This window comes from Meira miltonrushii (genome assembly GCF_003144205.1).
Source record: "Meira miltonrushii strain MCA 3882 unplaced genomic scaffold FA14scaffold_1, whole genome shotgun sequence".
Taxonomy (NCBI): Eukaryota; Fungi; Basidiomycota; class Exobasidiomycetes; order Exobasidiales; family Brachybasidiaceae; genus Meira; species Meira miltonrushii.
In genome coordinates, this window is record NW_020289943.1 from 2654601 (window position 1) to 2669471 (window position 14871).

The following is a 14871-nucleotide window of genomic DNA, read 5'->3' on the forward strand; positions in this document are numbered from 1 at the left end:
TTCCTTCTCTCACTTCTCACACTAGCAACTTCACTCCAATCAGAGACTGGCGGACTCTGGAAATAGTCTAGAAGTACATTGATTGCAGTGGGCGCAATGGAATATGTATGACAGAACTTTCTATATAAGCAATACATCCCGGAGAACAAATAAAGATGAAGGATTACACGGATCCGCTTTGATAGCCTCAAGGGCGGAAATGGACGGTTTGGTTAGGGGAGGAGGAGGAAGATTGTTTCCGTCTTCTGTTTCATTCTCTGCGGCTAGGTTTCTACTCCTTTGTTTATTATATAACAATTTGGCAACGCTTTCCATCATTAGTGCATGGCCGATCGCATCTTCATTTGCTTCAATGCTATTCTTCACAGCTTGTGTATAGCGTTGAGACTCTTGCAATGCCTCTTCCGCTTCATTGTTCGCATAATGAGCAGCTATACGGATCAACGTTTGTACCAATGTACGTCTTGCTGACAGGGAATGATTTGCATCGCCTCGTAAGCGTGTGAGAGCGGAAGGCACATCACTTTTGTGAAGGTCAAACATGGTCAACAATGTAGTGGCATCTGCAGACCTCTTTGTGGATTGAGCCTTTTGAATTTCGTAAAGTTGCATCAAATCACTCTGTACTGCGTCCAATTGCTCTTCGTTATCCGTTAGCCAACTTGTGGCAGTCAAGGCAATCATTGCATCAAGGGCTTGAGTATTATCCGCTAATATATCCATCAAGATGGCTTCTGCTTCTTCTTGCTTATTCTGTGACCATAAGATCCGAGCGATGAGAATCGAGATTGTTTCTTTGCCGGATTGAACTTCTATAGAGGTGTCATCTCCAGCACTCGCATTGATTCCTTCGAGATCTTCGAGCGATTGCTCCAATGAAGCAATAGCAGCACTGGCGTCCCCTTTACCGAAATGTGCTAATCCGATCGTACAATGTGCGTTCAGACGTGCTCGCTCAAGATCTGCTTTGGAAGCGTGTAGGGCAGTCTTTTGTTTATCCGCATCATTTGTACTTCCCTCCAAAAGACCTAAGCACATTTCCATACTTTCCATAGCTTTGTCAAATCTACCACAAGATAGATGAATTCGACCAAGATTAGACATGCAAATAGCAAACAATTGCGCCTTTTCAGTTGATTCTTCCCGTTCATACTGATACTCCAGAATGGAGGCCGCAGCATCGATTCTTTCCGTTGCTAGCTCAAGCTCGCCTAGACGTTCAGCAAATAAAGCTGAAAGATGAAGAGCTGAGACATCATTTGATCGTCTTGACAGATAGAGAGACAAAGCCGAAGATGCATTCATCATCAAGACAGATGATGGCTCACTGCTAGAACGCATATGGTTGAACGTCGAAAAGGCAAATCCATAAATCGCCTCCAACGTTCCTTCTTGATCGATGGTGAATGCATGACGATAGAATGCACGACTTGTTTCCTCATTTCCCTTTTGATCGGCCACAAGTGCTTGTCCTATCCATGCTTGGACAATTTCGGAATCAATCGTTTGAGCACGTACAAACGCTTCATTGGCCAGTTCCAAATCTTTATGAACGAGATACAAGAAGCCTAAATTGGTCCATGCTGTTACATCCTTGCTGTCACATTCAATCGCCTTGATGAAACAATGCTGAGCCAACGGAACGCCGTGATCGAAAACTAGAGTTCCCAAAGTACACCAATACGTACCATTTCCAGGTTCCAACTTTAACGCTTCCTTTGCGCAAGCTATTGCCTGTGCTTGTGTTTCTTTCCAAGTTGAATCATTGTCGGAAGGTATGTTCTCGTTCTGTTCAAGAAGGATCTCGTTGCCTCGCTTCATCTCATTACTGAGCTCTTGCAGTGCAACACACAAGTCTGACCATGCCGATCCCGCAAGTTCCTCGTCCGCTCCAATCAAAGAGATCCGAATCTTGCAAATATAGGCGGACGCATAACGCAACGCTCTCTTCAGGTCAATCGCGGTGCAGTTCTTGTCACTTGGGATTGCAGATGTCACCTTTTCAGCTGTCACAGCAGAGATGGCGGGAACTTTTTGATCTGTAGAAACTTCTTCTGACAGGGCAGAAACTTTGGACATAATCTTTTCGATAAAAGATACGTCTGTGATGACACGATCCATACGGCTTAAATGAGAGATTCCATCAGCGACCACTTTCCAGGAAGCGGCATTCCTTCTGTTATTCTCCAGCACCCTGACAACAATGACAATAGCGGAGTATAATCCTCTACGACATCGGTCCACATATCCTTGCTTGCCTTGTAGCAAGGCTAAAAGAAGTTTTGTCTCGGCCAAAGCAATTTTTACAGAAGCCAAATCGGGCTTCTCCTTTGAAACGAGTTGGAAAAGCTCAATAGCTTCTTCGTACATGCCCATATCCTTTTGAACATTTGCAATACTGAATGCTGCTTGCCAAGCATCTTCATCCGATTGAAGTTGTCGTGCTCGATCATACGTCTTGATTGCCGCACTTTGACGGCCAGAAGCCAGGTAGGCATCTCCTAAACGCATCCAGATACCCTGATTATCGGGAAAGCTACGAAGGGCAACTTGAAAAGCAACAATCGCCCTTTCATAATTCGTCCTTGCAAGCTCTGTAGATCCGATTGCATTCCAAGCCCATGCATTTTTTGTCGTATGACGCCTTTGCGCAGTAATTGACTGGGATTGCTGTTGAAACATCCAGGAACCACCTTCTGCTTCAATCGTTCTACGTGCAACCAAATCTACCAGATCCCAATCTTCCTCTTCCGCATACATTTCTGCCAATCTCCGTGCTGCTTCATTTTCCCTTGCATCAAGCTCGAACGCTTTTTGGAAACATTTCGCTGCCCGTTGCGGATCTTTAGGCTCAGACACCGTTGCATAGAACAAACCCAGAGATGTGAAAGCAGGTGCATAAGCAGCATCTCTCTTTAATGCAGTGATGAAACATGAGAACGCTTGCTCACGGTCTTCTCTGTGATGACCACCCATTTGCCACAAACATTGTCCAAGTCTCCAATGTGCTTTTGCCTGATCTTGTGCGTTGGCTTCTTTATCTGCGTCCAATTCTTCGATCACTGTTCGCAATTCTCCCTGTGCATCTTCCAACTGGCCTAATTGAACATCACACCATGCCACCTCAAGTCGAGCTTCCCTACCGGGGATCTTGAAGAGCGAAAGTGCGCGCCGAGCTTCATAAGAAATATCTTGGCTCTCCTTTTCATCGTTTGAAATGACAGCCGAAAACACATCTCTGGCCTGCTTCCACTGATTCGAAGTTTGCAATATTATACCCTTTGCCATCGAAGCTTCTTGATTCTTGGCATCTTTGGATAGTCCTTCCTCGCATAATCTTGAAGCGCGCGAATGATGCTGCGGCGGATGGATGAAAGTCAAAGACAAGGCCAAGAGTGATTCCAAAGAAGGGCGAGTACCATACTCCAGCGAGACACCCAACTGACTTGTCATGCGTCTAACAACACTCAGAGCAGCTGATGCCACTTCCGAGCATGACATCCAATCACGATCGATGAGATACAGGATAGCAGCGATCCTATGAGCCAACAAAGAGTCGGGTGCTTGCTCCAATCCGTCCAAAGCCAAGGTAAGAGGGTCAAGCTGCTGTACTTCTACATCCTCTTCTTCCTGTCTCTTTTTACGCTCTTCCAAGAATTGTTTATCCTTAACGGAAACCAGCAACGCTTCCAAAGATTTGCTCAGTCCTGATCTGGGAAAGTGGTGAACATAGGCACGTAACCGTTGTCGGTCTAAATCGGCCAAATGTAGTACATCTTGCCATTCCAAAACGATAGACCAAGCAAGCTCGTCGGGAACATCTATCGAAAGAATACCATTTGCCAGCTCTTGAACGCTTTCAAGGGCTTGTTTCTTTCTCATTGTGTTTTGTTCATCGTCCTCTTTCGATTTGGCCGTCGTAGCAGCTGTTCCACTAGGACCGGCAAGTTGTCCCGCTGGATTCGGCAAAGCCTTCAAAATGTTGTATCTATATAGCAGCAACTTATGCTCGGCCTCCCTTCTTGCTTCATCAGATGCCTGAACGTGAGACAATACTTGATCATATAACTCCGGAAGTTTTGACGTGCTCCAAACCTCTAAACCGATTTCGTTCCTGAGAGCTTCCCGACTTTTGCTCATAGATTCCAATCGATTCTTTCTCTTTTCGATTTCTCTATCTATTATTCTTTTCTCAGCTTCTTCCTTCAACTGAACGATTTCATTGAGAACCTTGAATGAGTCGAAATGGATTGCCATCTGTGCGTCAAACGTTGTGGTGGCCGTTGGATTTGTCTGATCTGGCGCCGGTAAAGTGGATAGAGTAGCATAATACGGCGATGATGGCAAATAAAATGAGAGAGTTTCACCAAGTTGTGATGATGATCCTTCTTCACGTTGTATCTGTACCAGCTTCTGTAGATGTTCGGCACATTTCGTTGCATCATCTGCTTCAACTGCTTGATCCATCAATTGTTGCAACAAGGTGATCAATTTATCCCATTGTTTCGTTTCCGTTAGCAGCTTTTCCAATCCTTGCCATGCTAACGGTTGACGAGGCTGTATTTGGATGGCTTTTCTGTATAGATTTTCGCTTTCATCTTTTTTATCTTGATTTAGCAATGCCAACGCTTTGAATACGTTTGCGTTATAATTGTCTGCTTCCGATTCCAATACTTCGTCTGCAGCTTCAACGGCAGCTTGCCAATCTTTTGCTTGAAGAGCATCTCTTGAAGCTTTCAATTTAGATTTGACGAAGCTCATTTCACTGATCAGCAATCAAGGTCATTGATGATGAGGAGTAGAGTTTCGTCTTAAGAAGAAGTCAGTTAACATAAGTGGAGCTTAAAACACGCTTAAAAAGTAAGTAAGTGCCTTTTGCTATTAAAATGATCGTCCACGCAGCTTAATATTAGAGCTCTGCGCTGCGCTTAAACCTTTTAAGAAGAAATGAAGCTGGCCTGAGCTCAACTTTTGACAACGCGTACGTACGGCTTTTGCGTTGCGCTGGGCTGCGCCTTTTTACACGCTTACGAAGTTCTAAGAAGAAGTGACAAGAGAATAAACACACTGATCATGTGCACTACTTGGTGGAACCTTCTTTTGGGGTACACGCTCAGACGAGCATGTTAAACACACACGCACACACACACTGCCCAAATGCTGTGTTTCGCCCAAACAACAATTAAAGTGATCCGTGGCAACCTTTGTCGTTCCTTCTTGTCTCTTCTCCTTCGTAATTTGGACCATTCGCAAATTCGACAAAAAAAAGAAACGATAACGACAAACAACAAACAGTTCATAGATTGTTTTCAAACTTTTGTAACGCCTGATCAAAACTCGGTGTTATACTTTATTCGTATTTGATCTAGTACGAGTGGGTATCACAAATCAATCCTCTCCCTATAATAAGTTCATCTGCTCACATCTCTCATTCCTCTCCCTTTTCAGACGCTCATATCTGATCCCATCAAACATTCAACATGGCCGAATCAGTCAACACTTCTGCTAATCCTGCTCCAGGCCCTGGTGGAGCAGAAGCTCAAGTCAGCAGTACCGCCGCTGTTGATGATGCCAACAAGGTCTTCGCTGGTAACCTTGCTTTCTCCACAACTGAAGATGAATTAAAGTCCGTCTTTGCCGAAGCAGGATCAGTTACTCACATTCAAATCATCAAACGTGGTACACGTTCATTGGGTTACGGTTTCGTTACCTTTGCCACTGAAGCTGAAGCACAAAAAGCTGTTTCCACTTTGGACAAAAAGGAGATCGCCGGTCGTGAGATCAACGTTGAAGGTGCAAAACCACAATTGCTTGCCAAGCACAACGACTCCGGCAATCAAACTGGTGAGAGTGGTGAAGGAAAGAGCAAATCAGCCAACCGCCGTCGTAACAAGGCTGCTCGCGGTGGCCGTAACGGAGCTGCATCATCTCGTCGTCCTCGTACCGATGAAGGTGAGGAAGGAACTGAAGAAGATGTCAACGAAAACGGTGCCGGCAAGAAGACCACCAATGGTGCCAAGCCAGCCCGTCAACCACGCAAGCCAAAGGGACCACCAGAAGGAGAACCAAGCAAGACCTTGTTGTTCGTTGCTAATTTACCCTTCCGTTTCACTGATGAGCAACTCAAAGAAGCTTTCAGCGGTTATCAAGTAAAGACAGCAAAGGTTATCAAGCGTTTCTATGGCTCACGTACAAAGGGTTTCGGCTTCGTTGATCTTGAGACTGAAGAGGAACAACAACGTGCCCTTAAGGAGGTCAATGGTAAAACCGTTGAGGGCCGTGCATTGTCCCTCAAGATTGCCATTCAAGGTGAAGATCGCAAAGCTGCCAAAGAAGCCGAAGAAGCTGAGGGACAAGCTACTGCTTGAGTCATTCATATCAAGTGAAACTGTCTCGTTTAAGTGACCAAACTTGAATGCTCTGTTCTAATCGAAATGTTCATTCTTTTTTGAGAAATGTTGTGATTTTAAGATTTTTATGATTGTGTTGTAGGGTTTGGTTATTGCGGTGAAGTACGCAAATCGAGCATACGCCGATGTCGTAAAGGTTCCAGTTGAGTCAATTTAAGAAGGTCAGAAAGCAAAGAGGTAAGGAGTGCGCACAATGCGTAAACATCAATGAACTTTTGCCCCGGTAATGCGTAAACATTCAATAAACTTTTGACTTCTAACGGGGCAAATCTTCACGGATACTCAAGTCTAAAAATATGACACATAACTCGAATGCGTAGGATCGGCAACTTTTTTTCCTCTTTACAGTCTTGATTTCAACAAAGAATGATTGGCCTTAGTCTATTGTTCATTGTTTCTTCACTGGTAAATAGTTCATTTTGCGGTATAAATCAAAGTCCAGTGCAACATGGACCATCGGCATCACCAATTCGAGTCAGCACTTCTGCCGGACAACTTGCTGCGAGACTTATGCTTCATGAGGGTGAATATGAAGTCCAGTGAGTAATAAAGTGACGGACAAAGTATGACATCTTAAACTTACATCATAAGATCTCTCTAAGTGCATCTTCGCCAAAACATCAAAATACAACTCCTCTCAGCGTAGCAGAAAGCACACCTCCCCACATTATGCCAAAGTCGGAAACCAAGTATCAGCAAAAAAAGCGCAACAAGGTTGCCAAATTTATTCAAGAAGGTTTACATCCTAAAGAAGCCGAACAAAAATTTTTGAAGGAAATGTCTACTTCACAGAGAAATTGGGCATCAAAAAATCGTCAGAGGACAAAGATATATAACAATATGTCATGGAGTAAAACGACTACTGAACAAAGGGAAAAACGAAAAGAGTATAAACGAAAATCTTATCAAGTAAAAAAGAGTATCATGGAAGCTTTACTCGATGACAAAGATAAAAATAAAGGTAGTTCGGGTCTTCAAACATACTTGATGATGCATGAAAATCGTTATAGGATAAATTTGGAAAAAGGTATGTCTCCTTTTAATGCAAAAGAAGCGGCAGATAAGCATATTGAAGACGTCAAGATTAAAAATCGTTCTAGAAGAAAGAAAAATCCCTTAATTAAGGCAGCTGCAAAAGCATTGGAAAAGAGTAACGCACAATCTGTGCTAGAGTAACACTAAACAAAATTCGCTTTATCCATATGGCTTCCCCGTTTCGTGTCACACCATCTGCTTTTCATATTTACGAGCATTTCGTGGCATCTTCCTTTTGTGGGCCCCTAAACGGTAGAGTCTGTTTATTATGGACTTATCCGCACTTTTAGGATCTGCTGATACCAGAAATCACAAGTTGTGTCAGTTGATTCAAGAGAAGGCGCAGAAGAGGCTATGAACCGAGGAGCACCGAACATGTTTATTGCGTTCTGATCTGTATAAACACATGACATGAACGGGGCGAAGCTTTATGAATCTTTCAATTACAAAGAATTATACATATCTCAGCAGGTTGGGATTTTCACCTTAATCTGGCCCAGTCTTCATCACAACAGAAAATGATTGGCTCCAGTATATTACTCATTCTATGCTTAGAGATAATTGGCTATTCTGGTAGTATAAGTGGAAGTCCAGTGCAAAATAATTCACCGCCGCCATCACCAATACGAGTAAGCACTTCCGCCGGACAAATTGCTGCAAAACTTATGCTTCATGAAGGTGAATATGAAGTCCAGTGAGTAAAAAAAGACAGGTAAGATATGACATCATAAACTTACATCATAAGATCTTGTTCAAGTGCATCTTCGCCGAAACATCAAAGTGCATCTTCGCCAAGACATCAAAGTATAACTCATCTCAGCGTCACAGAAAGCGAACCTTCCCACATTATGCCAAAGTCGGAAAACAGGTATCAGCAAAAAAAGCGCAACAAGATTGCCAAATTTATCCAAGAAGGTCTACATCCTAAAGAAGCTGAACAAAAATTTTTGAAGGAAATGTCTACTTTACAGAAAAATTGGGCATCAAAAAATCGCCAGAGGACGAGTGTATACAACAATAAATCATGGAAGAAAACGTCTGTTGAAGTAAGGACAAGACGGAAAGAGTACAGACGAAAATCTTATCAAGTCAAAAAGAGTATTATTGAAGCTTTGCTCGATGACAAAGATAAAAAGAAAGGTTCAGATCCCCAAACATACTTGGTCCAGCATGAAGATCGTTATCGGGTAAATTTAGAGAAAGGTATGTCGCCTTCTGATGCGAAAGAAGCGGCAGATAAGTATATTGAAGACGTCAGGATGAAAAGCCGTTCTAGAAGAAAGAAAAATCACTTAATCAAGGCAGCTGCAAAAGCATTGGAAAAGAGCAACGCACAATATGTGCTAGAGTAACAACAAATAATGTTCGCCATATCTATGTGGCTTCCCCCTCTTGTGTCAGTCTATCTGCTTGGCAAATTCATTTTACGAGCATTTCGAGCATCTCACTTTTGTTCTTTTAACGGTAGAGTTTGTTTATTATAGACTTATACATATTTTCAAGATCTGCTAATATCGGAAACGGTAAATTGTGCTACTTTATTCATAAGAAGCCGTAGAAGAGGCTATGAACCGAGATGGACCGAGTATGTTTATTGTATACTGATCTGTATAAACACATGACATGAACGGGGCGAAGCCCTATAAATCTTTCAAATTCAAAGAATTGTACATATCTCAGCAGGTTGAAATCTTCACCTTAACCCGGCCCAGTCTTCATCCCAACGGAAAATGATCGGCTCCAGTCTAATACTCGTTCATCTATTACTCGTTGTATGCTTACAGACAATTGGCTACTCCGGTAGTATAAGAGGAAGTCCAGTGCAAAATAACTCTCCGCCGCCATCACCAATACGAGTAAGCACATCCGCCGGTCAAATAGCAGCGAAGAAAATGCTCCATGCAAGCGAATATGAAGTTCAGTGAGTATAAAAAAGATGACAGATTAAGCCAACACAAACTTACACCAAATCATCTTTTAAGTACATCATCGCCGAATCATCAGTATACAGCTCCGTTCAGTGTGGCAAAGCATACTATCATCCCGCACGTTGAACCAAAGACAACCAAATATGCGCAAAAGAAGCGCAATAAGATTGCTGAACTCGTCAAAGAAGGTGTTCATCCTGAAGAAGCAGAAAGAAGATTTTTAGATAAACAGTCTAGTTATCAGAGACATTGGACAGGAAAAAATATTGAAAAATCGAGAAGCTATAATCGGAAATCCTGGAGTAAATCTACTCCAGAACAAAAGGAGAAACGTAGAGACTACAAAAGAAAATTATATCATGTTAGAAAAGCCGTCGATGAGGCCTTCTTTGACGGACAAGTGAAGAAAGCACAAAAGCCACGTGTACAAACGTATGAGCATCAACATGAAAATCGTATCAAGGTTAACATGAACAAAGGTATGTCTCAAGCAGATGCAAAAGAGGCGGCAGACACGTATATTGAAAATGTCAAGATGAAAAATCGTTTAAGAGCAAAGAAGAATTCATTAATCAGAGCAGCAAAATCGATGGCAAAGGTAAAAACACAATCTATGTCAACGTAACGCACTAACGACGTTCGCCGCAGCTGCACTACGATAGATGGAGCATCGATCCGCCCTGTCAACTATTATCATTGAGCTGATTTATCGTCCTTTTGCCGTTCCTCTTCCAAACGCTTCTTATCTCTATACTTCTTTTGTGCTATACGAGCTCGTTGATGACGGTCAATCATGTAGTAAGTCGCATCTTGAATTGCATGTTCTTTGTTCAGTCCATACCTTATATTTCTACCGAGTCGTTTTTGATAAATAGAGACATCTGCTTTATTTTTCGCAAAGACTTTAGGTTCAGCATTCAGCGGTATGCTTGCATCTTTCTTGTTTCCTGTGTTAGGCTTTAAAATATAGGCAAGACTTCGTTCTTTTGACCATTTAGCCAAGACGATCTTTTCGGCGGTTTTTTCATCATGACCTCCCTCTTTCATCGTTGCTTGAATAGCTTTAGCTTTGCGTTTCTGGTAGCTACTGTCAGGATTTGAGATTTGTCTTCCCCACTTTCTTTTATTCGGTTCAGGTGTATGAGTCGTTCTATGTTTCGCTAAGGTCGTGCTTGCACGTTGAGCTGAAGGATCATGACGTCCTTTGAATTGATAATCTTCTCCTTCGAGTAACATCTGAGCGGCTTGGTTTCCCGCAGCCGTTTCGATGTGCAATGGTAAGGAGGAGCTTGATTGAGTAGAATTGGTAGGGCTCGAATATGCAAAGTACAGATTTACGAATATCGTAATCGACAATGCTAATTTCACCATTTTGCAAGGCGGCGGTATGTACAGAGAACAATAATGATGAAAGATGAATGGAAAGTATGCAAAAGTGAATCTGAGTAATTTGAAAGCTACAATAAAAGACGGCGGAAGCTGTGTAGCCCCGTGATTGCTGCTTGTTGCAGAAGTGCAAGTTAATGCATATTGCTTTCCTTTTGAGCTTCATCTTTTTAGGGCTAGATTTGCGAGAGTGCTGAGGATTCTTTGCATGTTTCTTCTTTTGTATATGCACGAGCTGCTTCTTCGACATCGTTTTTTAATGCTTGATAATGATGAGCGCCATGATAGCAGGACAATAGAAAGAGCATCAAGCAATTCCGCTCACGATTCTTCATTCCGCTGGTTTTTTATCCTTCCTCTTTTGCACTTCTAATCGCTTTTTTTCCCTATATTTCTTTTGTGCAGTTCTAACGCTTTGGTGGCGATCAGCCATGTACTGTCTGGCTCCTTCTATAGCTTGTTCTTCATTAAGTCCAAGCTTGATATTTCGACCATAACGATTACGAAAAACGAAAATATCCGTCTTGGTTCTCGCTGAAATTTTAGCTTTAGCTTTCTCTGGAATATCTGGACCCGTTTGAATACTTGGTCTCGGCTTTAAAGTATAGGCTAAATTACGTTCATTTACCCATTTAGCCAAAACGATCTTCTCTGCAGTCTTTTCATCATGGCCTCCGCTTTCCATCACATACCGAATTTCTTTAGCCTTACGTTTCTGATAGCTGCTGTTCGGATTCGATTTAGGTCTACCAACCCTGCGTTGATCTGCAACAGGCTTTTGGGTCGACGAATGTTCGGCTAAAGCCGGATTTGACGTTGATGAAATCGCTTTTTGACCTGAATGGTCATGTTGTCGAGCTGAATGGTCATGATGTCCTTTGTATTGATAATCTTCTCCCTCTAACAGGATTTGAGCAGCTTGGTTTCCTGCCGCTGTGTTGATATGCAAAGGTGAAGAGCTCGATTGGGGAAGATTGGTAGGGCTTGAATGTACAGAGTATAGATTCAGAAATATAGTAATCGACAACATTAATGTCACCATCTCGTAAGGCGGTGGTATGTATAGAAAAGCACAATGATGGAAGATGAACAAAGTATACAAATGTGAAAATCAGAATCGGAGGAGTTTTGAAAGCTATAGACAGAGACGAAGCTGTGTAGCCCCGTGAATGCTGCTTGTCGCAGAAGTACAGTTTATTAACCTTTTTTCAACATCTTGCTTTCTTCTTTGATCTTCCTCCTTTTCGCGTTATATTTGCGGGAATATTCAAGATTTTTTGCACGTTTCTCTTCTGTATACTCTCGAGCTGCTTTCTCAGCTTCTTCTTTTGATGCACCTTGTCTGAAATGGTTCTCTACTTGTGTATTATACATCTTGTCATACGTTCTCTCACCAGGTGCTTTTCTCTTACGTGACAGACCGCCTGCTGCTCGTTTGGCTGCCGTTCGTATTGCGTACTCTTCACGTCTTCGTTCGTTACGTGCGTCTTTCTTTTCTCGCTGTTTGATTTCTCTTAGTCGTCTTTTCTCTTGTACTACCGGATTCTTGCTGTATGATTCCCGTTGTCTCTGAGTTAGAACATCACCCGCTTTTTCCAATGCTTCCGTATTGCTAAGTCCTTCTTTGACGTATTTGTTGAACAACTGCTGTCGTGCTGTTAGTCGGAACGTTCTTCTTGGCTTTCGTTCAGACTGCTCGGCGGCGGGCTTAGGTTCGCTCGGCTCGCTAAGATGCTGATGCTCTGTTTTTGAGCTTCCCGCTGCAGCTTTCTTTTCGGGCTTGACGTCTATTAAGTCTTCCCAACGATGATATGCTTCTTCTTTCTTACTTTCTGGGTGATCTTTCGAATGGTCTGTATCATCTAAGAGAAATTTTGATGCACTACTCGGAGACCAACTTCCCGAGGGGCCTTCCATCCGTTTTACCAACGGGACGATATCGGGAAAAGCAGCCAAACTCATCAGAGCAGGAAGGAGAACTCCTAAGAGAATCAGAACTATACCGTGCTTCATGCTTCAGTTGAGGTGGCAATGAGGCTACTTGTTCTCAACGTTGGATCATGACATGTGCATTACGCAATTCTTTCTTCACACTGTTAAGCCCCGATACAGTTCTATATACACAATTCGTTTGACAGCTTGCGCTACGGAATTCGGCCTCTTTGTCTATCCCTAAGGGTTTTCCGATGCTGAATAGCCTCTTGTTCTGCTGCTTCTCTTGTCACACCTTCTTGCATTGACTTTTTAATCCTTCTCTCCCTCCTTGATGCTTCTGAATGATAGTTCTTTTCCTTCTTTTGGTCTCTTTTCGTGACTTTTTTATCTGATCGAACTTGTTGCGGAACATACGTCTTTGCAGGATCTCTAGTTATCCAGTGAGAGTTCTCTAATCTGACTCATCTCTTTCTTCAGTATCAATTCAGACTAAAAGCCAGAGCAGGATAATTGGTCGGAGTGCGCAAATCGTCGTGGTAATATGTATTCGAATGATGAATGAATGAATGTACGATTATCTAATACTTTAGGTGAACATCCTCATCGGAATCCACGACAGCGACATCAGAATCTCACTCGACGTCGACTTTGCTTTTCTTAAACATGTTCTATGGTGAGTGGTAGTAGGGAACTCCTGAAGTCTTGGAAAATCATTCTTGCTGGGTGAGAAGAATGAACAACGCAGCCTCAATCGGTTCTTATTCATGTGTGGATCTGGTCAACTAAACACAAGCCATTGTGATCAATCCATTTGGGTCTATGCTCTTACACGGAAGTTCGTGATGCAGAGATGGACATATCCCTGTGGATCGACAACGAGCAGATGGCCCATAGGTTGCGGCTGCATTCGGCATTCCATGTTATTCCGAGACATCTCACTCTGATCAAGGCGTTATCGCATGACCTTCATGAAATCATGGGTTGTGATATTCTCAGTCGGTGTATGAAACTCAGTCATTTTAGTGACTTTCTTCTTGCATAAAGTCACGCTAATATGGAGTATACGTAGGCGTGCGTGCGTGCGTAGGGTAGCATACATCCATTGTCAGCCAACTTGATTACTTATCCCTTTGGATGACCATGATGAGAAAAGACTTGAATTTGAATAGCCCATTTAAAAAAAGCATGTCATATCATACCTGCTGCTCCCGTTATAAATATATCGATAGGTCATTTAGCTGGCCATGACAATAACGATAGATGCATACACAAAACTTTCACCATCCAAAGGTTTAACTCTTTCACTCATACCTGCAGAGCAGAATGGTGCAGCAGAGGTCTTAACGCACGGACAAGAGAGCAGAGTGTAGCAAACTTATCAAAGCTGTAAAGAAAGAACTTACCGAGAAGCCGGAAAAGCGGGATATGTCAGATCTATCGGATGGTTAGTAAAAGTCATAAATAGTAGCTGCAGATGATTGGTCAAAAAGTATTCGTTTGAAAGCCAGCAAAGCGGGATATCTCAAAACCATCGGATGGTTAGCAGAAAGAACTGAGGATTACGGCAGCAGATTGTGCAGATAAATCCAAGCTATCAAGAAAGCCGTTGTGCAAACGTCAAAGAAGCGTGATATCTCAGATCCATCTGATGGTTGATAAGAATTCAAAATGGTCAAACATAAAGCAGCAGCGATGCAACATATCAAACATATTAGGACTGCCAAGCATCAATTGCCGGGAAGCCGAAAGAACGGGATATCTTAATTCCATCGGATGGTCCAACGAAAGCCTAGAATTGTGAATCATGCTAGCAATTGGATGGTCTTTTTGTTCATGTAACATGCATGTGGATTATGGTAAGTTAACCGGTCTGTCAGATTCGATTTTGACATACTTAACAGTCTAGGAAAAATCATCTGAATTCTGAAAACTGTGAAGAGAGGTCTGTCTTTTGTATAAATACTCGAATTCCCTTTTCAAATTCATCCCAAAACCACCACCCACTTCCACACGCTCTCCCTTCGCGAAAAGGCGCCCATCTGACTCCGTTCTGAGCATCGATGTTTCCCTATGCTGGATGAAAGCATCGTGCAACAAGCTCGACAGATGGTGAAGGGTAAGGGTCTTGCTTTCTCTGCTTTTTCTTCTCACTCTTTCCCCTTTTCCCCTCACACGCT

The 14871-nt window shown here is 42.7% G+C and overlaps 4 protein-coding genes across 4 annotated transcripts; 2 read left to right on the plus strand and 2 right to left on the minus strand.

Moving 5' to 3' along the window:
• Positions 1 to 65: 65 nt before the first annotated feature.
• FA14DRAFT_159580 (uncharacterized protein) lies at positions 66 to 4825 on the minus strand. Its single transcript, XM_025498281.1, has one exon. The coding sequence runs from the start codon at positions 4759 to 4761 to the stop codon at positions 121 to 123; it is 4641 nt and encodes a 1546-aa protein (XP_025357919.1). The 5' UTR covers positions 4762 to 4825; the 3' UTR covers positions 66 to 120.
• Positions 4826 to 5364: 539 nt separating this feature from the next.
• Positions 5365 to 6434, plus strand: FA14DRAFT_16763 (uncharacterized protein). Its single transcript, XM_025500098.1, has one exon. It carries the CDS (start codon positions 5481 to 5483, stop codon positions 6366 to 6368), a length of 888 nt encoding a protein of 295 aa, XP_025357920.1. The 5' UTR covers positions 5365 to 5480; the 3' UTR covers positions 6369 to 6434.
• Positions 6435 to 6776: 342 nt separating this feature from the next.
• Positions 6777 to 9998, plus strand: FA14DRAFT_176908 (uncharacterized protein; the record flags this gene model as incomplete). Its single annotated transcript, XM_025500704.1, has 6 exons — positions 6777 to 6949; positions 7013 to 7560; positions 8001 to 8139; positions 8203 to 8785; positions 9230 to 9366; positions 9428 to 9998. The coding sequence occupies 6 exons, from the start codon at positions 6777 to 6779 to the stop codon at positions 9996 to 9998; spliced, it is 2151 nt and encodes a 716-aa protein (XP_025357921.1).
• Positions 9999 to 10066: 68 nt separating this feature from the next.
• FA14DRAFT_176909 (uncharacterized protein) lies at positions 10067 to 10744 on the minus strand (the record flags this gene model as incomplete). The annotated part of the gene is made up of 1 exon (XM_025500705.1): positions 10067 to 10744. One exon carries the CDS (start codon positions 10742 to 10744, stop codon positions 10067 to 10069), a length of 678 nt encoding a protein of 225 aa, XP_025357922.1.
• Between the last annotated feature and the right edge of the window lie 4127 nt (positions 10745 to 14871).

Coding starts and splice junctions, on each gene's coding strand:
- FA14DRAFT_159580 (XM_025498281.1), bottom strand. CDS start 4,761: ATGAGCTTCGTCAAATCTAAATTGAAAGCTTCAAGAGATGCTCTTCAA.
- FA14DRAFT_16763 (XM_025500098.1), top strand. CDS start 5,481: ATGGCCGAATCAGTCAACACTTCTGCTAATCCTGCTCCAGGCCCTGGT.